The 25590-nt window shown below is 47.4% G+C and overlaps 1 protein-coding gene across 2 annotated transcripts in view; it reads right to left on the bottom strand.

The window, feature by feature from the left end:
* The window catches only part of plxna1b (plexin A1b), a 170232-nt gene that overhangs the window by 46636 nt on the left and 98006 nt on the right, over positions 1–25590 (bottom strand). For both annotated transcript variants that reach the window (XM_030374090.1, XM_030374092.1), the window contains exons 10-11: positions 12749–12949; positions 77–173 (exon numbers count right to left, since the gene is read on the bottom strand). In XM_030374090.1, coding sequence (XP_030229950.1) covers positions 77–173; positions 12749–12949 — 298 coding nt within the window. The remainder of the gene's footprint in view (positions 1–76; positions 174–12748; positions 12950–25590) is intronic.

Genomic DNA, 25590 nt, shown 5'->3' with positions numbered 1-25590 from the left:
TACGACAGCCGCAAATAGCACGGGTAGCCAATTTAATTGTGAACCTTTTTGGCGCATATTTGGGGGCTTGGCTTACCTTTGATGTTGTAGGGGTTGTCGATGACAAAGTTGTTGTTCCACACCACGGACAGATTCACTGGTAGGTCGCTGATGTCATTGCCCTCATAGGTATACTGAAACCAAAAGGAGAAAAAAAAAAATCAGGTTAAAACACGGATTTCATTTGCAGCTTTTTAAATACAGAAACAAAAATACAATAATAAACAACAAAGTATTTCCTGTTCAGCTCTATTGGTAGAGCATGGCATTAAACCCACCAGCCAGACAGGGTCAGGTTGTCACTGGGGAATACACAGATTTATATGGAGAAAGAAGTATACTTTGATAGAAATTCGACAAAAGCACAAGGCAGTAACAAAACAGCCCAAGGCCCTGGTGGAAGTTAAACGGTCATAAAAAGGTGAGCGATGAGCAAGCCGATATATATTGTGATTTTAACACCGGGCACAAGCCAGTGCCGTGTTGCCAGAAAGAGATTAGAACAGATCAGCAGCCTCGCTCCACTGTGTGTGACTCACTCACTCACTCCAGCCGAGAGACGAATGCAAAGCGCAATAAACAGCTCGTGAGATAATAGTATTCTCGTCTAATTTCATTTTTTTGCATCGCAAACTAATAAGAGTTGAAATGTAATTGAGTCATCGTCGGTGTAATCCGTTTGAATCTTCTTGGTGGAATTCCCTCTAAACGGGTTGAGATACTGTGAGGTGAGAGGGGGGGGGGGCAACGACGGTGTGATTTAGAGAGACACGGCTTACGTGAGAATCCTCCCTTGCATCCCTTTTTAGTCACAGAGGAAGTGCAGCCTTCTGCCTCAGACTGCCTCGGTACACGTCTTCATTCACTCAGTTTACAAATATACCATGCATTTTTAAATGCACTATTATTCCTTAGTCATAAACACAATGCAAAAAACAATGCCTTTCAATTAAATAAATGTGTCATACCGTTTTTTCGTATTAACATTCTTAAAATAAGTGGATTTGACTGACCGTACATGTTAATAAACATTTATGTAAATGTCAGAGCTATTCAGAGGATAGTTTACATCTGCAGTCCCACGGCGGGTCATACATTAACATACATTAGATTAAATAAAGCGACATTCTAAACACATTCATGGCTAGACATGATCCCTCCCTCTGCATTTCTCTGTTCCTCAATGTGACACCAAACAGCCCCTGGACCGCCGTGCCCGCCTCCTTCCCTACGCCTGCCGCGATCCTATTGGAAGTGACGGCTGAGGGATAATAGGCCGTGCTACCCCTTAACTCCCCCTGTCGATCAAACACTGCCCACTAACTCTCACTAGCACTGGTAGCGGTCGGTATCGCCGCCGCTATCTCAGATGGCCTTGGGGTGATGGATAGCAGGGGAGGTTGGGAGACTGTTCACCCCACCCCTCCCCTCCCCGCTGCCTGCCCCCTCCCTCCCTCCTCCCTCCCTCCAGAAGAGAAACGATAAAGCCGGAGTGAAAGAGCCCGGAGCCCGAGGCTGCCTGCCCAGCCACGCTGGAGCCTGCCGCGACGAGAGCCGTGACCATCGGACCCTCACACTCAGTTCCACTGGGGGACTCGTCCCATTGTTAACAGTGGGCACATTCATATTGAGATAAGAAAAGGGAGAGTAGGGGGTGGGGGCGATAAGAAATCCAAAATGGGCTTTAGCCGATGAGAGAACAATGTGGTAAAACGGGTCAATGTGTGATTGGCTGATTCATTTCATGCTTTCATAATGAATCCTCCGATTGGACGATTTTAGACCTATCGCGGTGCATAGGTCAATATCCAATTTGTGGCGCCCGTCTTAAGACTTCCCACGGAGGAATTCACTTATTTTCAGCATTTACTCACTTACTTTGTGGTCGATCCCATTGTTTGGTTCTCTTCCCGTGTTTCAGTGCTCTTACTGATTCAGGGGCCATTACTTATTGAACAGGTAACTCTCACTCCATCCAGGAGCTGAGGGACACACTCGATTCCCAACCCTAGTGGCCAGTGAGTAAATACATCAAGTGAGCAAGTGTTGAACTACAAGCCGTTCCACTGATACAGACTCCTAATGGACCACTTGTACTTACTTAACAGGGAGAGGGAACTGCATGTGTGTGTTCTGGAGATGATGTGACGAGAAAAGGAAAACAATAATACATGGCTCAGCTCAAAGCCAAAGGAGCAGGGAAATAAAAGTGGGAGATAGAGAATGTGGGAGGAGGAGGAGGAGGAGGCGGGACAAGGAGGAAATAGAGGGAGAGGGGGAGAGGGGGAGACGTGGCATAGTGTGGCACAGTAGATAAGAAGCTCAGGTGATGCTATGGACACCATCCGTGTACACGTGGTATGACAGGCCGGGAGCCAGGCTATAGGCAGCTACGCTGCAGGAAGCTTAAGGGAAATTGGCGTCTTCAATTTCTTTTCTGACGCGTCTGACTTGACCCGAACACTGTCTGCCTGCCTCTCTCTCTCTCTCTCTCTTGCTTCTTCTATCTTCTAGTGTTGCGTTATGTTCTCGTCTCTCTTCCCTTCGCCCTTTCTCCCTCTCTTTTTCCTCACTCTTCTAGTGTTGCGTTATGTGCTCCTCTCGCTCACCCTTACGCTGCACTTGATTTATGAATAATAAAAGCAGAGCAGCATTTTCAAAATAGAAATCACACCCGGAGCATTGCATATGCTCCTAGATGTGTATACATATTAATATTTATGTGTGTACGAAAAGTATTGATTCCAATGCATGCATATCATTTATACATGCTGTGTGTCTGAAGTCCATACACAGGGGGAAAAAACTGGTTTCTGAACAACAGCAAGGTTACATATTGCCTCAGGGTTTGACTTTCATATTGACTTCTGCACGGCACATATGCACTCCTAACCTCCCCTCCTTCCCATCTCTGTAATACCTCACCGCTCTCTCCCAGACCCAAAGACCACCCAGTCAGCCAGGGAACCACACACACACACACACACACACACACACACACACACACACACACACACACACACACACACACACACACACACACACACACACACACACACACACACACACACACACACACACAGAGCTGGGACCATAAAGATTAACACACTGGGGGCCAGGGCAGTGAGAAATGCTGGGACTTCTCACACACAGCATGACCATGAATATTTTGTCAGGTGTGTGAACCTCTGTTTGTGCGTGTCATAATGTGTGTAAATGGCGACGAAGGAGTGTGTGTGTGTGTGTGTGTGCGCGCGCGTGCGCGTGTGTGTGTGTAAGAGGGGGGGGCTATACAGGTTGGGTTTATGATCCCAAAAACCCATCTACTCTCATTGCTCCCTTATTAAACTTTCATAGCCCAATGGCCTCGTTACACAAGGCAAGCGCGTCCAGGGAACACAAACGCACACACACACAGACACACGTCGACGCAACAGAACACATACACACAGACACACACACATCAGCGGAATAAAGGGATTATTTGCACACACAGACGTGGTTAACTAACCAGCTGGGCTATCAGTGCTGGTGATGAGGGGATAGAGTGTGGAGAGAGGCGTGTTTGTGGGGGGTGAGCGGGGAACAAGGGGTACCTTATGTGGGGGTCACCACCCAATAATTAGTCATCTTGAAGTGGGACGCACACTCAGCGCCCACATGGGCTAAAAATAGCAAACTGGCTGGGGGGGGCGAGCCTACCTGGGATGGGCCGCAAGAGAATGTCTGTCCCTCTCCCTCAGTCTATCTCTCTCTGCCTGCCTGTCTGTCAGTCTGTCTCTCTCTCTCGGACTGACTCTCTCTCTCTCTCTCTCTCTCTCTCTCTCTCTCTCTCTCTCTCTCTCTCTCTCTCTCTCTCTCTCTCTCTCTCTCTCTCTCTCTCTCTCTCTCTCTCTCTCTCTCTCTCTCTCTCTCTCTCTCTCTCTCTCTCTCTCTCTCTCTCTCCGTCTCTCTCTCTCTCCGTCTCTCTCTCTCACTCTCTATGTCTCCCTCCGTCTCTCTCTTGCTCCGTCTGTCCGTCTATCTGTCTCTCAATCTCTCACCGTCTGTTGCCCTCTCTCAGTCAGTCTGTCCATCCGCCCCCCCTCTCCCTCAAGGTGACCATGACAGGTGTTACAAATTATGTTCCAACAATACAACACACATTAAATTCATTCCCCCTTTGCTTCCCTCCCTCCATCTGGATAACTCACACAGAGAGACGGGCTGTGTCCGCCCGCTTGCTGAGAGGCCCGGGATGGAACACTGCAGAGAAAAGTTGAGCTTTTTCAATGATGTCAGTATAGATACAGTCCCCATGAACCACCCAATCCTCGTCCTCCTCCTCCTCGCACACGCACACACACACACACACACACACACACACACACACACACACACACACACACACACACACACACACACACACACCTTAGAGGCAGATATAGGCTCCTAATCAAGGATCAAGTGTTAATCCTCCCACTATAGCTGGTAAGTTTGTATGTTAGGGAAGGTATGTGTGGGTGTATGTTTGTGGGTGTGTGTTTGTGCGTCTGTGAGGTCAGGGAATTACCCACCAGTCATAATAGTGGTCCGTTAGATGGCGCTAATCGCTAATGCTAACAGGATTGTGCAGGGCAGGACCCATTTACCCAGCTTATCGGCCAGACAACACACACACACACACACACACACACACACACACACACACACACACACACACACACACACACACACACACACACACACACACACACACACACACACTAATTTGTCAACCATCAAAATAAGAGAGGAAGGGGGAGAAAAGCGCTGGCTTATGGGAAAAAATAATGCTGCCATAGCCAATGTTTCCTATTTTTTAGCCTACACATTAAGCTAGTATAAGCCTGCTGGACCTCAACGTGTACGAAAGGCAGATTCTTTTTTTGCCATTACCACAAATGTCCCCTGACACACATCCACACACAACCCCTTCCCACACACACACCTAAATCCTTCTCCTGTTATTATTTCCAGACAGAGAGAGAAAATGGTCAAGAAACACAAGCGCAAGGGGAGAACAAGCAAAGGACCAAGAGATGGGGCATAAGAGCAAAACTCCAGAGCTGGATGTAAAGATAGGGTTGGGAGAGAGAGAGAGAGAGAGAGAGAGAGAGAGAGAGAGAGAGAGAGAGAGAGAGAGAGAGAGAGAGAGAGAGAGAGAGAGAGAGAGAGAGAGAGAGAGAGAGAGAGAGAGAGAGAGAGAGAGAGAGAGATGGAGTGTGGGGAGGAAAGGGAGGATTGAAGGGGACAGAGATGCTGCCATATGCTGATTTATAGGACTCCAATTAATTCTTATTAGGCAGAAACGAGAGCGTGGGAGAGATGGTCTTCACCTGTCTGTGGGGGAGAGGCAGAGAGAGAGAAAAAGGAGGGGGAGAGAGAATGCAGAAGAGAGCAATGGAGGAGGAGGGAGAAAGAGTAAGAGAGGAAAGAGAGAGTGAGAGAATGGAGTGAGAGACAGAATAAAAGACAGAGATTGTGAGATTGCGAGAGACGGACAGCGATAAATGGACAGAGAGACTAGGGATTGCAGTGTGGAGCACTGGATGTGCCCTGTTGTGTCTGCCTGAGAGAGATGAGTAAGAGCAGACATGAGGGAGGGAATATATCCACAGCAAGTCAGCCGGTTAATGGCCTGGCCACACAGGACTGTACCGGCCCACACACACCAAAACATATTCAGACACACACACACACCAAAACACATTCACCAAACACACACACTCATATTCACATATACACAGAGAGCTGGCGGGCCAATTAAAAAGCGTTGTCAGTGTGTGTGGTGGCTGACTGCGGTGGCAGCTCCAGTGTTTATATCTCATTAAACTGTGCCAGGCTATGCCAGACCAGCCCGTAGCACGCGCCACTTCACCCAGTGCAATACCGCCCATCAGCCAGCCCCTCATTAGCCCTGTCTCCGCCGCCACGCGGAGCCCCGCACGCGCGTGCGTGTATGTGTCTGTGTATGTGTTTCAGGTACCTCTCAGGGCCAAGTCGCATTTCTCTTCTTTTTTTTTTAATATGTAATTTGGTTTTAAGTCAGCTCAGATAAGTCCAGGGTGGCGAGGGAAGGGAGGAAAAACTCAAACTATTTAAAAAGTTTTACAAAGTCGATAGTAAACAAGAACATAGTTTTATTTTTTTGTAAAACGTTGCCAGTTGCGCCACACTGTCTGAAGAACACACGCACACAAAGACACAAAGCGGCGTGGACGGTGGGTGACGGCAGGAGATTGGGGTGTTATGTAATAACCCCTCCCTCCTGAAGACCCAGCAAGGGCACCCGACTGTTCTGGAAAAAAAAACACCAACCCATCCCTTGACTGATTCTTCCATCTCCACATGCTCTCATTATAATCTCACCTCTCTTCCTCTCTATAACTTTCTCACATACACGTGCAGGCATGAACGCGCACGCGCACACGCGCACACACAAACACATCTGTTTATTCTCTGAATATTCCTCTCATCCACATGAGCTCGCTAACTTGCTTCCTTGCTTTCCTGTAATTGCGTTTGTGTCCGTCAGTTGTGTGTCTGTGTGTGCGTGCGCTTAATCTTGCCGGAGCATTATGTACACACACGTATATACACACACACAAACAAGCGTCCATCTCCGGAGCCGACTGCAATTCATCATCATTTTATCTGCCTTAATTGGATGCCATCAGGTCCCCTGATACAGCCCATCTAGGCCTTATCAAACAGCTGCTGGAGTCACACACACACACACACACACACACACACACACACACACACACACACACACACACACACACACACACACACACACACACACACACACACACACACACACAGAGAGAAGAAAAAGACTCTTCTGTCCTGTACAAGACTAGACTTCTCCTGCCTTGGCATCTATTTTTCTTTCTCCCCACCTTTGGAAAGGAGGGACAGAGGGGACGGTGGGGGGGGGGGGGGGGGGGGAGGAGGGGAGGGGCTGATGGAGTGGCCAACTGGTTTATCAGACAGAAGGTAATGGTGTAAGGCTCGCGCTGATATTATCTGTCCACTCTCATTCCCGTCCGCCATGGAGGGAGAGGAAAAGAGGAATACATACGAGGTGGGGGGAATATGGACGGGAGAGACGGAATAAATAAGTTGAGCGCAGAGGAAAGGGAGTGAGATCGAGAGAGAGAGAGCGAGAGAGGGAGAGAGAACACAACACGCAAAATGTCCAGATTGAAAGAAAAAAAAACGAAAAGTAAACTCAAGATTTTTTTCCCTTCAGGTTTTTTTCTTTCTTTCTGTAGGTTTTCAAATAGCTCCCAGCTGCGTCCAATCAGTCGCTCTCACACTTTTTATCCCCTTCCCTCCCTTCCCACCGCCCTCCCTCCCTCTCTCCCTCCCTCCCTCCCTCCCTCGTCTTCTGCTCCCCCCCACACCCCGCCTGCGCTGCATGGCGTCCCGGTGTCTTTGGGGTGTGGTGCGTTTGTGTGCATCTGTGTTTACTAGCTCGCTTCCCCCTTCTGGCTTTCAACGCCCCGCTCCGAGACCAGATCTCTGCATCTAATTGGCCCATGGCCTCGACCTCAGCCTCTGATTGGCCCTCGCAGCGGGAATATGTCTGGTCAGTGTCAGCCAACAGGAAGGAAGGGATCGGGAAGCCTGTTGTTTTGGGTATAGCGGGTGACCTTTGCTAACCACAACCATACGGCCAGACAGACTGCAGGCAGTCCATGGTTGTCAGCTGTAATATCGGTTCATTTGGCAACGGGGAAAGTCAAGGTTCTTCATCGCATCTATGCCTGCTCGTTCGTCAACACTTAATCCTGGAGTGGACCTTGGGAAAGCTTGCCTGAGTTGATCACATTACCCACACTTTAACCAAGCTAGATTGGACTTTATACATCAACTGTGTGAATGTCTGGAGTCTGAATGTATTTTTGTGAAGGAAAGTGAGATGGGATGAGATTATCTTTTGTAGTGTAAGGGAAACTCCTTCAAAGCTACGACTGGAAAGAATAAAATGGAATCGAGAATCCTTGAACTCTTGTTCAGCAGTTTGAACCAGACCTAAAGGAGATACACATGTTTATCATTGAGTAATATGCGTAGTCCTGCTATGGATTTTTAAGTGAGTCCCCCAGCTAAACCAGAGGCTGGCAGAGCTGTCTGCAGCAATCTAGTCTACAACAAGGGCTCTTAACTAGTCTGTGTGGAGAAACAATCCTGTACAATATTCTTCAGATATGCAACACCACACAGGGCCAGTTTTCTGAATGTTTTAAGAGAAATGGAGACTTGGGCACTTGGGAGGATTGTTGGATTGGCATCATATGTAACATTAGACAAATTTCAAACATCAAACAAAAAGTGGTTTGTGGTACACATTGCAGACATTGCGTCAACATCTATTATTTTAGACCGAGCTTTTCAATTTGATAAGCATTCTGTTTAGTTGAGCTTTTGTACTTGTTGGTTTTGCTGTAAGACTGATGCAAGCTTGTCTGTTGACTACAGTATTAAATAAATGGTTTCTGTGTTAACATATCATGCAAGCGCTACCATGAAGATCTTATGAGCGGCTTGTTTGTTTCCTGTATAGACACATTCTGTATATTTCTCGCTCAGCTGAACTCTACTCTCTTTATCTCTTGTGATTCACTTGTCTCGCCTTTTAGAATAAGTCAGTACAAGTAGAGTAACACAATATAGGAGTACCATAGGGGCACTATTTCTCCCATTAGCGGATATGGACAGCCAATACCAAACAAGGTTAGCATGGAGCTAATGTTACAGTATCCTATATCATGTGTGTCACATAGGGTCTGATATTGACAGTGTCCTGTCAGGGGTTACTATACAGGAGAACTGAGATGGGCCTTTCAATGTAAAAGGAGTACTGTGTGGGAAACTGGATACAGAACATGAGCCAGCCATTGATATTCTGTTATTCATGAAACAAATCAAAAAATAAATCTGGTCCATTGAATGCTGTGATTGCATTATTCCAGAATGGGGGAACCGGGGGCTTGGGGAGATGCGTTTATTGTCAAAAGGGTTCAGTCCCTTAAAACAACCCCTCTCTTCTTTCCTTTGTTCCTGCCAGTCTCTCCCTCATGCTCGCTCTCTCTTTATCACTCTCCGTCTCTCTTGACCACTCTCTTCCTATTCATCACTCTGTTTCTCTTTGTCTCCCTCTCTTTCCAATTTTTGCTTCCATTTTCTCACCCTCTCACCTTCTTTCATCTCCATTTGCAGCCGTTTGAGTAAAGGCGTTACCCCTAGTGATTTAAGATGTTTTCTAATGCTATAGTCTTATAGCCATTAAAGAGTGTCTGGGGATGGTGGACAACACCACTGCACCCCATGTCTATGTGTGTGTATCGGAGAGAAGAGGCTAAAATAGGGATTAACACCGTGTGTTTACACCATTGATTAGAATGGACCCCTGTAGTCTCTCAGCAATAGCTATTGGCACTGAAGGACTCACACACACAAACACGATACATCGCCCAAGGCATTTGAAAGGGTGTCTGTTAGCGCGCACACACACACACACACACACACACACACACACACACACACACACACACACACACACACACACACACACACACACACACACACACACACACACACACACACACACACAGATGAGGGCTTATCAATATAGCTCCTGTGCCTTTGCAGAGTGTGTCAGACGGGCTTAAGTCTATTTTCCCCCTGCAGATTCATACATGATTCACTTGGCGGTTTTCAGAACACACGCTACAAGCAGGGACACACACAGGAGGCGTATGCACATGCACCGTGTTTCGGAGAGTTATGATGATCTATAAATGAACACACCATTATTTGAAATGCTCATTCTTTTGAAATACCACGTAATGAGCTATAAAAAGGGCTCTATGTAATAATTTATGCAACGCAATTATAACCGCAAGTTCAAGCCTGAACGAGGCGCGCGCTTTAATAGAAACTTAATGCAGCCGGCACCTTTTAATCCATGCGCTCATTTCTAAACCAAGCCCTGGTGTGGACCTGATGCAGCCTACGTGTCTTATTAAAATATGACGACGCGGTCAAGTCCAGAAGGATAATTGCTAACAGCGGCTAAGTGCTGACAACTGAAGGGTAATTGCTGTTAGCATGTCTTCCGGGGCGTCAAACGGAGAAATGTAGATGTTCTTTTTTTTGTTTGGGGGGGGGGGGGGGGGGGGGGAATGAGCAGTGGGGGTGTGGGGAAAAGAAGCCGACTGCACTTAGCTAGCAGCGAGAATAAACAGTCAATAACAAACGGACGTCTCCGCAGAGAGAGAACAGCGCTGGTCCCTAGCTAATTAGCGCTCGGTTCACAAACAACTGGCCGTGCACGGGCGCAGCGGCCTAACGACTATCCGTCCGGGCGCGGGGTGTCTGTGTCAGACCCTTTTTCCCCCCCGATGCTGTCACAGAGGACGAGGAGCCGTCTGGTTGTGGCGAGGGGGGGGGGGGGTAGAATCCCACCGGCACGCGTCTTCCTATTTCACCGGGGGTTGACAAAGTGGCAGCCCCAATTGGTGGGATGTTGCATATTAAACGTGCCAGAAGTGTTTAAAGCGCTTCAAGGTGTTAAAGCTAATTAGTTAAAAATTGCTACGGGCTCTTTTTCTTTTTTTTTTCTCCTCTTCCTCCCCTATTAATCTCTAGCTTAATAGCTCCGGTGTTTGACATGTTAAAATGTCATGTAGTACACTCTGATCTAAAGCCGAATCAATAACGTCGGTGCCGCCAATCAAGACGCGGCGTTGCAAGGGGAGGTACCTTGATATAGGGCACAACAGCCGAGATAATGAGCACCGGAGAGGAAACGCAGGGGAGAGATGGGGAGAAACGGAGACAGAGATGGAGTGTGACGGACGGAGGGTGAGAGAGTGACAGAGAGGAAGAGAGAGAGAGACAGAGCGAGAGAGAGAGAGAGCGAGAGACAGAGCGAGAGAGAGAGAGAGCGAGAGACAGAGAGAGAGAGAGAGAGAGAGAGAGCGCGAGAGAGAGAGAGAGAGAGAGAGACAGAGAGAGCGAGACAGAGAGAGAGGGAGAGAGAGCGAGAGACAGAGCGAGAGAGAGAGAGAGAGAGAGAGAGAGAGAGAGAGAGACAGAGCGAGAGAGCGAGAGAGAGAGAGAGAGGGAGAGAGAGAGCGAGAGAGAGCGAGACAGAGAGAGAGAGAGAGAGAGCGAGAGACAGAGCGAGAGAGAGAGAGAGCGAGAGACAGAGAGAGACAGAGAGAGCGAGAGACAGAGAGAGACAGAGAGAGCGAGACAGAGAGAGTGAGCGAGGGAGACAGAGAGCGAGGGAGACAGAGAGAGAGAGAGACAGACAGACAGACAGACAGACAGACAGACAGACAGACAGACAGACAGACAGACAGACAGCGGGAGATATACCCTGTTAAAGAGAGAGACAGAGGCAGAAAGAGAGACTGACTGACTGAGATATAGAGACAGAGAGCGCGAAAAATGTGATGGAAATAAAGAGGTGTACCGTTGAGATGTAAACATGATCAATCTAGTTCTCAACTAGGAACCAACTTCAGAATCTACACACCTTGTGAGAAAATACACACTCTGCCCTCCTTATGACAAAATGAAAAATGTCCATGAGCGGTCGTTAATCTGGCACACATCTCCACATCACTCAGCCCACGCGCAATAATAATGCAGACGGGCTTCTGCAAAAATCAATATCATATTTACAAAAATAAATAAATAATTTGGTGGTTCAGCGCCTATTTACTTTCTTCATCATATGTGAGTCTATGTTGGATAGAATATAAATTTGCAGTGGCAACATCCATTCAATTTACCTTTTCATGCCAACTTCAATCATTTAACAAATGCCACCAGGGAAAATGCACTCAGACAGTTGTCAACGACAGCCCAGGCTCCTTACTGCAGAAAGCACAGCCTAAGATGAGGCAAGAAAATGCACTCACTTCAGGCCCCGTGCACACAACGCTGGCCTACAGCAAACATCAAAACTACATTCCAGGGGTGAACTCCTCATCCCATTAAATAAACACACAATACAAAAGGTATTGGTAGAATCATCACAGACAGTATTATAACTCCGATGTATCCTATATCGCTATTCCATTGTTTTAACAGATTTACAATTGGCTAATGTTTCGTCGTCAGGGGAGAAACCAATCCATGAGCTGTTGTGGAATCAATAAATCAATCAACCAGCCTCTTATTAATAGACAGATTGAGCCCAGGACGGTGTGCAACTGCATATGTTGTGCCCGCTCAGATGACATCATGACCACCTCAGCCATTTATCATCCACTATCATCAACATTGGGGGCCATAAGTGGTACATGATTGTTCTATTGTATCTATGGTAACCAAAGAGCAAGCAAGAGTCCCTCGGATAAAGTCTATAGAGCACCACCAGCTGGGAGGTCAATGGGGGGGGGGGGGTCATCTTGTGACCTGGCTGGGGTCAGAGCTGTGATGTTGCACAAAGCTTAACATGTTCTCCCGACCCCGACCCCCCCGCCAGTGGTGGGAGGGCCGTTATTTAAAAAGACTGAGTCGATTCCCTCCGAACCAGGCCAGCATCCGGTCACCTGTTCGACATCCACAGGCCAACACAGGATAACGGCGATAGAAAGACTGATTGCTTAACCCATTCTCAATGTGTTCCCCTCCCACCTCCTCTCCCACCTCCCAGACTCACCGAGGTCTTCTGGCACTGGATAGACGTGCTGTTGAACCGCAGGGCCGTGACGCTGTACGTCTCCCCCTGGATGTGGAACACACACTCGTAGTTCTTCTGGCCCGACTGCGGCTGGGGCAGGTTCTTGGCGGCCAGGGTGATGGGCTTGGTCACGCCCACCGGGATGTAGATCTGGGTGGAGGGCAGGATCTGGGGGCAGTCCTGGGGGGGGGAAAGAGAGGGGGGGAATAAGGTTAGGGTTGACTGTCGTTCATCGTGTTGCTATGTTCGGAATGGGTGGAGAACGGATGGGCGGGGGAAAAATATGAAAAAAATAATTTGGAAGGTCGTTATGTTGTTAGTCCCTTTCATGACGAGCAACCGACAGTGAGGTCAGATACATGGCATTAAGCATTAAAGTAGCCGTTTGTCGGAGCCACGAGTATAACATTTCTTTGAACCCTGAGCCCAAAATATCTTTTTTTAAATGTCAGTGTTCGAATTGGAGCTGAAAATGGGGGTTCAGTAAGTTACGCTTTAAAGATAGGCTAACGAGTTGGATGGCAGATTTCGGACAATCAAACCCGGTGTCTCTCGGCTGAAAATGGAACACCCTGCCGCTAAACGATCCTGCAGCAGGATATCCAAGTGTGAGGGAAAAGGAGAGCAGGCCTGCCGAAATGAGTCACATAAATTTGTCGCCACAAACCCCACCTAGACATTGACATTGCAGTACTGCATTTTGTCCAGTAGAGGTGCTAAAGGCTTTCCGTGTGATTTGCAGCATATGTTAAACTCCCCTAAAACCAAGTGAGCGCTAGAATGCCTCGGCATTGGGAGCCACACACACACACACACACACACAATGTTTCCGCTCTCTTCACAAAACAGTGCTCTCATAAGATGGGCCCGACGTTGTTATGGCAGTCAGATGGACTCTAGTGTATTATGTCACAGTGTGGGGCTCTGGGAGACCGAGTGTGCCTGTGAATGTGCTCCGGAGCTACGTTTTTATGTGTGTGAGGCGAGGTCAGTTGGGCTGACCAGCTTATCTGGAAGCAGGCCCATCTGCTAATTCCTCCGCCCTGGAGTGTTTGTCAATGTTATAAATTGGTGGAATAAAGAGTATGAGAGTATGAGAGACTGTGTGTGTCTGTGTGTGTGTGTGCCCATCGGTGCGTGTGTCCCAGTGTCTGTGTGTCCCAGTGTCTGTGTGTCTGTGTCTGTGTATGTTTTGGGTGTGTTAATTTATGAGCAAAGCGTACAATTTCTGCATTGATATTATTTCCACAGAGGTCTGGGTCGTTTTTTGTCCAAAGGAGTATCCTGTTCGGGTGTCTGGGTGTGTGTGTGTGTGTGTTCTATAATAAATGAGGTCAGTGCAGAGAGTTTATGTTAAATTTGGCCACGGTGCAATCAACTCCAAGGCATTAGGGGGAAACACAGATAACGTAGGCAGCTATAAACAAAGGCCATGCCATTCAATTATGAATTAGGGGGGGGGGGGGGGGACATGCAGCTCATGCAATCTAGCCACTCAGGCCGGCCGCTTTGACACAACTCAAGCTTCCAGGAACAACATGGAGTACCCAGCAGTGAGGAGGCGGTACCCCAGCACCAGAGGAGCAGGTAACAACCCACTTGAGGTAGTGGGAGGACGTTGGTTCACGCCCTGCTTATAAAATATTCACACTGCCCCTTCAACCATGCCTTCCCAGCACACACTGGTCCTACACCTGTTGTGTGTTGGGACCCAATGTCTCGCTGGCTAATAGCCAGCTAGCTAGCTGTAGGTGTCCCATGGTGCTGCCGCGGCGTGTTGTATGGTACTACCCCACCCCCCAGCACGCCCGTCTCCGTCTCTCCTCAGCTGTACATTAGAGACTGGGGTCCGTCTCCGCAGGGGTAGGGGGCTGAACACAATGCTGCTGCTGTGTGTGTTCATTAGCTGGCTTAGCCCCTCGTCGTGTCATGGTCACACACACACACACACACACAATACATACATACATACAGACCTGGGAAGATAATGAGAAGAGGGAATACTGTAGGTAACCGCAGGCAACAAACACCAAGATATATAATGAACTGCACTGGAGGTGGGAGTTTGGGTGGGGGGGTTAAGGACAGAAATACGGATGTGCTGGAAGGGAAAGAATGGGGGTTGATAGACAAAGAAGAAGCATGAGATGGTTTCAATTTAAAAAAAGTCAGTCTCATTTATTTATCCCCTCTTTTTTATATCTTTATTGATCCATCCCTCTATCGTTTACTGGCGTGTGCCCGTAAATGGCTTGGATACACAGACACACACAGACACACACAAACACACACACACACACCAAGGCCTTCCCGACAACTTCGTACTTCATTAACTGCCTGGAGCAAGGCCAGGACATTGATGTAGAGGGAGATGGAGCGATAGAAAGAAGGGGAAAAAAACAGAGAAAGAGGATTGATTTGAGCTAATGTCATCTGGCTTCACAGGAGAAAAATAGCTTTTCTCAAAGAAAACACAATACAAACTTAGCGAAGTGTCCCTTTTTTAACAGTCCATGTGCAGTATAGATGTTTATAAATAGTATTGGGGACTTGTACACTGACTGAATAATTTCACATTGGAAATTGCATTTTACATGCCTTCAAGGGATTCTGTCCCAGGGTTTGAAGCGAGTTGCAACCAGTTGCAAACCAAATGTTTTATTCATCCCTGTATCAAACTGACGTCACCTCGACTGCCTGCTTCTCATCCTTCCTTCTAGCTGGAACTTATCTTTCCAGAGCGCCCCGAGTCTGTCTGTCACGTCCTCCAACATGCCAAGATAAGTCAGTGTAAGAAAAAGCAAGGAAATAAAAAAGTACACGTGAACCACAGCTGCCGTGACAGACCCTGGGCGAGACGGCTGGCGATAAACAGCATGTCCACGTGTCTCTTCTCCTCCCTTGCAATTGTTACTTGTATAAAGAAGAGAGAGAACGCGCACGTGAATGACTAGTAATTATGCTCTCCATGAAAAGGCTTCCCAGAAGTAGGGTGGTTCCTGGGTTCCTGTGTATCAGTGTCGTCATGGCATGGCTTGATATACACAAGGATAGATGATGATGACTACACCGGCGACAGAAATAAAAGTACAGCAGGAAGCAAAGCTCCACGAGAGGGGCTAAGACAGGAAGTGGAAGAGGTGAAGGAACGAACGGGAGCACTGGTGCCAACTTCAAGAGACCATTACTTCCAGAGAAGAAGATGGGGCAAGGACCGCCCCCCCCCCATCCCCAGATACAGACAGACAGACGGACTGACACAGGCAGAGAGAACATAGTTCTGAGTAGATAGCAGGAGAAGGGGATGGAAGAAGAGGGTAGACTAAAAAAGAGATGAAAAGGACCGGGTGAATTGACAGCAATGAAGGGATGTTGAAACGCTCCCTATGGGGACGACGATCTCCTCAGCGTTCGTGACAGGTGCCAAAACAGTTCAAAGCATGCATTAGGGCTACGAACTCCAGAGCCCATTTAAACAATACGGCACCAGGGGGATTTGTTTGAAGCCCAGAGTGAGTTCCTCTTACACTCCATTTAACCATTTTTTTAAAGGGAGCTTTCTTAAATTTCATTTCATCGAGTGAATTTTTTTCTTTTCTTTTTTGGGCCACATGAAAGTCCATCCTGATGGAATTTCCGGAAGTGTGTATGTCAGAGAGTATGTGTGTGTGTGCGTGTGTGTGTGTGAGATTCCAGGTTGACCGCAGGGTGGCTGGGTTAGCACTCTAGTCCCGTCCCCCCCCCCCCCCCCCCCCTTTTACCCACAACTCCCAGGGGGAGGTACTTCCTGTGATGCCTGGTGCCAAGTCCTACAATCACAAGGAGCACTTGAACTTCACTCTCCGGTGAAACAACCGCAGTTTGATGCCATTGGGACTAAGCATTCACTCAAAGAGAGTGGATTTATGAATTAAACCCTTTACTCTATGTGGATCCACCACAGGGCGGAAATTGACACATTAAAAACATCACTTATTCCAATTGATTGTTCACTTTGCATTTCCTTCACAGTTGCAGGTATTTCCTGTACTACAGCTAGGAGCTGTTACCTCCAAATACCAAACAATTTGTTCAGCTGCGATCCTTGCCAATAGCGGAAAAGTTAAGTAAACAAAGCACGAGAGCTAAACAAACATAGGTTGATTGGTTCATAGTAAGTGTACCCAGGTGTGTGTGTGTGTGTTGTGCGCACGTGGGTGCGCACCCGTGTGTGTTGTTCGCGCAAAGCAAGCGACCTCCAAGTCCCCTTTCTGTACCCTCCCATACTGCCAGAAGGTTTTCCTTACCTCTGTTTCTCCCTGCTGGCTGTGCAGGCCTACATGCACTACCTCCTCACAACGAGGGTCCTACCCATTACCATCCACACACACATTAGACGCACACAACACGTGTAGGTGTGTGCGGTACTTTCAACTCTGAAGACAAAGTCGCTCATCACAAAACTCAGCTCACTGTCAACACGAAAAATGTCAATAAAGTTATTTCTTTCACTCAACAACCCGTTTTCTATTTGATGTTTCTCGTGCTTTGGCACCGTGTCACACAGGCTGCAAACGAGCCGTCGCTGTGCTGTCGTTCAGTGCCAACGATGTGACTGTTTCGGTGGGACTTTGACCTAAATTGGGGCGCAACATTGTGGTGGCAGACGCCTGGGTGATTGAGCTGGCTGATGGGGCGCCGCCACGCACCTCCTCCCTGGCGTGCAGCTGTCATTCTAGGTCAGCCGCGCTTTCAGAAATACCCCCTCCCTCATTTGCCATTCACTCTGATGTCTGATGCCACGCTGCAGATTCACCACCCCCCCCCCTAGCTCACGCTCCGTGGAAAGAAAATGGGGAAAGAAATGGGCGGATAAGATAATCTTTATTCGCAGGTGAGCAAACACCTTTTAACATCCGCCCAGAGAAGATAATGAGTTGGTTGAGCAGATTGCGTGCCTGTGTATGTGCCGTTGTGTGTGCGTGTGTGTGTATCTGTGTGTCTGTGTGCACGTGTGTGCCTGTGTGTGCATGTGCATGTGTGTGCGGGTGTGTGTGTGTGTGTATGTGTGACCATGCACATCCCATGCACGTGGAAATGATGAAGGCAAGGGAATTAAAAAAAAATAGGAAAAAAAGGAAAGTGGAACGAGAGAGACAGATAAAATGACTCATATAAATAAATAACTGTCTCCAAAAGCCAAACAGACTTCAGAGGGCCTGATCATCGTACGGCTGACAAGATATAAATTAATAAAGCTCCAAAAACACCATGCATTGTTTTTAACTAAAGACAGACCCTCCCCCCCAACCCCCACACCATAACCTCCCACAGTCCATCCATAATTAATTACCAGCTCTGTGATGTGAGGACTGTAGATCAGGGAGGGAGGGTAGGTCCTGATGTGTGTGTGTGTGTGTGTGTGTGTGTGTGTGTGTGTGTGTGTGTGTGTGTGTGTGTGTGTGTGTGTGTGTGTGTGTGTGTGTGTGTGTGTGTGTGTGTGTGTGTGTGTGTGTGTGTGTGTGGGGGGGGTGGGGGCTGGGTGGGGGAGAATAACACGTTAAATAATGAAGTAAAGCAATCCGGGGGAGCAGTGGGGACACCAGGGGGGTTGGATGGGCAGAGTGGGAGGTGGGGGAGAGGGGAGGTGGCTGTTCATGGTTTGGTCACTGAGGAGTTGGATGAGAGGATGCATGCGTGTGTGTGTGTGTGTATGAGTGTGTCTGTCATGGACCTGAGTAGGGTGAATATAGAGGGAATATCTTAGCCTCACTAGCACAAATGACCCACCCCATTCCCCTTCAGCACACACACACACACACACACACACACACACACACACACACACACACACACACACACACACACACACACACACACACACACACACACACACACACACACACACACACACACACACACGACATTGCTTGTCTAGCTGCCTCTCCCTGATCCAGGCTCTGCCACAGCGGTGGTCCGACATTAAACATTATCACAGAGCCCTGTGTGGCCTTTTGACCAGAAGTTGTCCGATCTAAAACATTTTTGCTAAGCACCCCGTTATTATTCACCCTACCCACTCCCCCGAATCATCACACATGAAATATTAAAGAGGGCAGCTACAGACATGTCATTGGGTTGATTCTACTACCTTACGCTAATGTGACTTCATACATATTGTATGGTGGCGAAAGAGCGCATGATATCGACGTAGTGTCAGCAGCCGCGCGGGGCGGGTTGTTGGAGACGCTTATCGGAAGAGCGAGTGGCCTGATTTCAATGACACCAGCCCCCCATTATAGAATCTAATGCATACGCTCCTAAAGCATGCTGCAGAGAACAAACGGTTGGATGGGGGAGATGAGATCAAAATGTTGATCGCGCCAGTGAGGTATTCTTGTGTAGGAGCCGAGTCCTGGTGCAACGGGAAGGGGCAGAGGAGATCCCGTGTATGGTAAACTGAGCAGGGATTGCTGTTGCTTTGAGTGAGTGATTGCCAATGCTTTGAGTAAGTGAGTGAGTGAGTGAGTGAGTGAGTGAGTGAGTGAGTGAGTGAGTGAGTGAGTGAGTGAGTGAGTGAGTGAGTGAGTGAGTGAGTGAGTGAGTGAGTGAGTGAGTGATTGCCAATGCTTTGAGTGAGTGAGTGAGTGAGTGAGTGAGTGGATCACGAGAGAGAGAAAAAGAAAGTGTGTGTGCGCGTGTGTAAGGCGTGCGTGTGTGCGTTTGTGCGTGCCAGGCTCATTAGCAGGCAGAAGTCAGGAGGAAAACGGCTGTGACCAATCAGAAAGCGTTTACAGTGGGAATGAGATGGAGCGCCAGGGACACAGAGAGGAGCTAGCGAGACAGAGAGAGACAAGTTGAACAAAAAAGAGAGGCTTTGAGGAGGAGAAGAAAGAGTGGAAGGACTTAATAAGGAAACAAGATGCAGAGGAACACGGAGGCAGCTGGAGGAAAGGGTACAGTGGACCTTGAAAGGGACTGGGAGATTGTCCGCCCACTCACCTCGCTCACACTATGAGCGAGCGAGAAAGAGTGAGAGAGAGAGAGAGAGAGAGCGAGAGAGCAAGAGAGAGAGACAAGAATTGGAATTCTGAAAAGGATGCTGGGGAGTGTGTGCGTGTGTGTAAGAATGTTATTCAGTGTTGATTATGAAGGCTTTACGAAGGGGCGAGTGGGAATGCTCCCATCAAAGATATATGTTCTGTCACACACAAACACACACACACACAATCACACACAGCTTTGATGTTTCCAGACTTGCATATGATTATGGCATCTTCCAATCCCTCATTGGTAACATACAAGGAAGCTGTCAAACATACAGGGTTTATTCCCGAGTCACAGACAACGAGATGCTGTAAAACAATGCAGCATGGAGAAATATGTGAGATATATATATACACACACACATATATATGTACAACTATACATCTTGCCATTCAGTTTTCTTTTTACCTTATGGATACTTGTCAACGCCAAACCAAAAACAAGTAGTAAGAACAACAGCCGTCCATGCCACCAGTCTATAATTTAACCCAGATACGTCAGCAGCCATCACACCCTGTCCCTCTCACCAGCCCTCTGAACACACTCCCCTCGTTTCAAGAGAGAGAACCGAGGAGCCTTATCTCCTCGCCACCTCGTGGATACCACGGCTGCATTGTGGGTACCGGCACAGCGGGGCACCATGGGAATGGTGCGTGTCAAACCGAAGTTGACGTTTGTTAGGAAATGAACGACAATTTGGTGTTCATATTTTATTGCACTGTGCACCATGGCATCAAAGCATTAGTCAACAAAAACGCATAGAACAACCAATTGTAAGAACTTAATTCATGCCCCTAGTTAGTTTTATGTGACTCGTACAGAATGACTATGTCAACACTATATGTGCACAGTAGTAAAAACAGCATAATCCCAAAAAGAATACTGTAAAAAAAAAAAAAAATTGAAAGTCCTGTCTTTTGTTCGCCAGTCGAGCAGCACAAAGAGCCCCTCTTGTTAGGGTTCAGCAGCGACTCCCGGGATGCATATTTCCCCAATTGACATCAACACGTCCCCCCCTGTCCCCCCAGAAACTATACCTTCAAAGGGGACCTTCATGTCCACTCAATGGAGAAGAAAATAAAATAATCCAGAGTAGTACAAATGAATTACATCAAAACAAATCCAATCAATACTATATTGTGTATGGTTATGAAAAACATAAATGTATCTGGACAAAGAGCCTGTATACGTAATGGGGTTAATTGGATTCATTTCGATCACTGCTCGTATGGATAATGGGCCGAGGCATCGTAACGGCTTGTAGGGAGGGAGTTGCCATGACAGCAAGCTGTTTGGCCTTGTATGAGGTAGCCCATAATGTAAACACCATACACAGGAATCCTTCCTCGTGTATTTCTTCCCCACCTCTCTGTTCCACCTAGCTGGCAGTCTCTCCCCGTTTGACTTCCTCCATTTCTGCCTCTTGCTCTTCCCCTCATTGCTTTTTCATCCTAACTCTTTTATTCCAACTCGGAGCTTACTTATTCAGAGCAAACATATTCACATTTCTATCCATCTTCATCACTCTTTCTCTCAGTGACTCTGCATAAATCTTTCCCCCCCTGTTCTCTCCGTTTCATGCGCTCTATCTCGTACTTTTCTCCAAACGCATACACGGTTGGTGGTAAGAATGCAATATTCATCTGTATTCTCCATTAGGCAGGCAGACAGTGAGGGTTGTGGAAATGAAGATTTAATACAGCCTGAATAATTAAACCACCGGGACATGTGACTTGACTCACACACACACACACACAGAAAAATGCACGCACATGCACACACACACTAATCCATCATGTCACAATATTCCATATGCGCGTGTTGGTAAGGGCACAAGACCATATGCATGCATCGCAGCCTTTAAATTAGTGCTTTACATTTGGGTGTTGCTTATGCTCAAATGACCTACACGCACAATGTGCAGTCCTTTTCTGATTGGCAGAGGATTACAGCGAGAATAACACAGCCCTGCAGGGAATTTGTCCTCTTCTTCACATACAGCTCAACTGCCTCATAAAAGCTCTTTCAATGTCATTTCAGCTTAAACTTGTTTTTTTCCTCTTTCACCAATTAGGCTATCTTCCAATGAGAGAGCTCACATTGCCCTTAAAATGTACATGTAATGTAACACGCGGCATATAAGCAACATTACTTCCCATTGTATTCCTTTTTCAGTCAGTATGAATCCGAGGCTGTCCTTGGATGCTATACATCAGGCTCAGTGGCTTACTTCTGAAAGGGAAGATGTGCAGTCTTCTGTTGGCCAAGGCAGTTCTTTCTAGAACGGAAACAATTTTAAGCATTCCCTGCCTTCTCTTGGCGGGATTAATGCTGGTTGCCAGGTGCTGCTTTCAAATTTTCAGCTAGGAAATCTTTCGTTCCTTTTCTTCTGTGTGTGTGCGTGTGTGTTTGCATATGTGCTGCCCTAGGCACTCTGTATCATGTCAAAACTAAAGGAGAAAACAAGGGCAGCAACGGAGGGGTGTAGAAGATAGGCTGTGGGACAGTTTGGTTAGAAATAGTCAATATCTCAGACAGAGAGAGACAGAGAGACCAAAGAAACACGCCAAATCTCTCTCTCCCTTATTCCCCACCTTCCTCCTTGAGAACATGTGACACACACACACACACACACACACACACACACACACACACACACACACACACACACACACACACACACACACACACACACACACACACACACACACACACACACAAAGCAGGGCAATGTGACATTGCACAACTGAACTACGTCCAAACTAGATTTTGGAAACCCTTTATATAATTATACGTCTCTTTGGTTGCAGGTCGCATTCTCATGCACTGTTGGTTATTATCAATGACCAAATACAGAAGATATTCATGTGTGTGCGTGTGTGTTTTTTGTGTGTCTATGTCTGTGTGCATGACTAAAAGCACATGATGTCCCAGAGGTGATTACTGACTCTTCTCGACGAGGGCCAAGCACTCCTTGAAAAGTTCACTGTGGGAGTTTGTGACAGTGAACCGCTGGGATCTATCTGGCAACCTGACTGACCTCACCCTGTGGCCTCCCTTCACTAATCTTCCGCTCAATGGACGACTTTGGCTGGTTAAATTGTTGTTCTCCCAGAGAGCATTACATACTTCACGTGATGGCCAAAAAACATTTCCTGGATGGCCCCTCCCATTCTACATCTGGTCCACATTACAACTTCTCCTCTGCTTCGCTAGCTGCCATGGTTAATAATATATAAACCATGGAGGGGGGGGGGGGGGGGGAAGAGAGAGAGAGAGAGAGAGAGAGAGAGAGAGAGAGAGAGAGAGAGAGAGAGAGAGAGAGAGAGAGAGAGAGAGAGAGAGAGAGAGAGAGAGAGAGAGAGAGAGAGAGAGAGAGAGAGAGAGAGAGAGGCTAGGTGTGCTTGTAGATGCAAGGATATAGGCAAGGATGGAACGAGCTGATGAGCGAGACAGAGGGGAGGACGCAACAAAAGCAGAGCAGAAAGAGAGAAAACAGATGATGGGAGGATAGAGAAGAGCGGGAAAGCAGTGGACTGACATAAATAATGCCCCTGCCTCCCCCAGCACCTCTTCTTCAGAACTGTCAGCTGGGCTTCGTCCAGATAAGAACCAATGACAGCCACGCAAAGGTCTCACACACACACAGTGATCTAACACCAAGCCCTTCACGTTCAGCGACACTGACCTACAATGTGTGTGTGTGTGTGTGTACCCGGCCATGGTAAACTGAGTTCTACAGTGTCACACCACTGGCACAAGAGTCTGTGAGTTAGACAGTCAGACAGACAGACAGCCTTTGCAAATAGTGTGTCAGTTAGGGAGCAAATGCCTGACAATACAAGGCCAATCAAGTTTGTGGCTGTGTAGCTGCAGTCTAAGTGAAGATTAAGTCCACACTGAGCTGGTTTCTGGCCATGAAGCATATTGTGACAATTATGCTCTTTATTTACACAAGAATGTAACAATTCATATCCTAGAGATGCATCAGGATTTCCATAAGTGGATCTGCAATCACTGTTCCACTGTTACTGCCAATGATGAGGGGGTATGTGTCTGTGTGCTAGTGCGCGGGAGTGCATCTGTGTGTCTCTTTGCATTGTTTGAGGTCTTTGTGTGGTAATTACCACAGGGCGGACAGAGTACGCCACCTGAACTTTGATTGACACAAGGAAACATGCACTTACAGCAACAAAAACGACATGAAGAGAGAAAGCGCAAACGAGAGAGTCCTCCTACGAGCGACGGGAGAAGCAAACTGAGAATCCCAATCAGGCTAAGCAGCGTATTGATTGCAGAGGGAGGGATGTCTGTGTGGAAATCAAAGCCCACGGCATGAGTCACACCAGGGCCGATTCTTACTGAACCCAGAGCAGCCGCAGAGGGAAACAAAACACGTAAACTATTACCAGAGAATCAGTCAGCGAAATGGTTCAAGATGCGGACACACACTCGTGTTCACCTCTTTCCATTTCGCCAGCATTCGATTATAGAATCGTGGGTCACGGCTTGATTCATCATATGCTTTTAGAAACACCTGGAAGTTGGTTGGGCTTATTCCCATGTCCATGTTTTTTCGCTTGCGTCAACAGGGCGATTACGGAAAATGCCCTTAAAGCAAGAACCTACTGACGTCTGAGATACAGCGTCTGTACGGTCGCTGTGTTCGATCACATATGTCTGTTTAAGGAGCAGTAGGCAAAATGTCTGTAAGTCAGTAAAAAATATCAAATTACAAACATAGCTTTCAGGAAGCTATCGGTAAATTCAATGTTCTTAAAAGAAACGTCATACTGCTCACGACTTGGCAGCAGGCTGTCAAACATTGTTCAACCCTCCTAGCAAGAATCTGGAAGGGCTGGTCTTGCAGCTATTAACCAGGAAGATCATCTATGAAGATGACTTATACAGATCTGTGCAGGCATGAAAGGACATAATTTAGTGGGGGGGGATTAGCGCAGAGGTTTGTTTTCTTTTGTGTCTTTATTATGTCTTCGTCGGTTTGTGGTAACTTCATACAAATCTTGCTTACTGCTCCTTCAATACATGGCATGAGAGCAGATGAGAAACAGAAAGTCATCGAAAGAAAGAAAGGTAAAGAGACGCACTGATTTGAGGAGAGGACAGGAATGTAAGAAACATTGAATGAATATGGTGCACAAGATGAAGGACAGGCAGGGAGAGAGAGAGAGACCAGAGCAGAGAAAGTGAAAGATAAAGTAAAAGAAAATTGAGAAGAGAGTGAAATAGAACGAACAAACACAAAGTGGTTCAAAGGAACTCTTCCACCTTCACTTTTACAAGATTTCTACTGATGGAGGACATAACTGTAGAAAACACACCATGAAACACACAACTCCTTAAGGTCTCAAGGAAGAGGGAGCACGTACTTTTCCCTCATTCAATGAGAGAGAGAGAAAGCGAGAGGGCGAGAAAGCGAGAGCGAGAGACAGTACCTTGCATGAGGAGCTCTGCTCGTTGGACCAGTGAGGGCATGACCAACGCGTACGTCAGCACGGACGACAATGATGAACGGCTGTAAATGTGTGTGTGTGTGTGTGTGGGGGTGTGTTTGGTCACGTTGTCATTTTAATGTAATTGTGCATGACAGACAGATAGGATGTGTGTGCGCATGCGTGTGTGTGCATGGGTGTGTGCGTGCATAAAGAGTGTGGCAGGCAGGATCTCACAATGTCACATTCTCTCTCTGGCTCTCTAACTTTGTCTCCTTTAACCCTCTCCTGCTGCTGAGAACCGGTCCCTCCAGAGACGCCATCGGAGACGAGGGAAACCAT

The sequence above is a fragment of the Gadus morhua genome, chromosome 13 (assembly GCF_902167405.1).
Source record: "Gadus morhua chromosome 13, gadMor3.0, whole genome shotgun sequence".
In the NCBI taxonomy this organism is placed as follows: domain Eukaryota; kingdom Metazoa; phylum Chordata; class Actinopteri; order Gadiformes; family Gadidae; genus Gadus; species Gadus morhua.
Note: the sequence above shows the minus strand (reverse complement) of the source record. Positions and strands in the feature narration are given on the sequence as shown.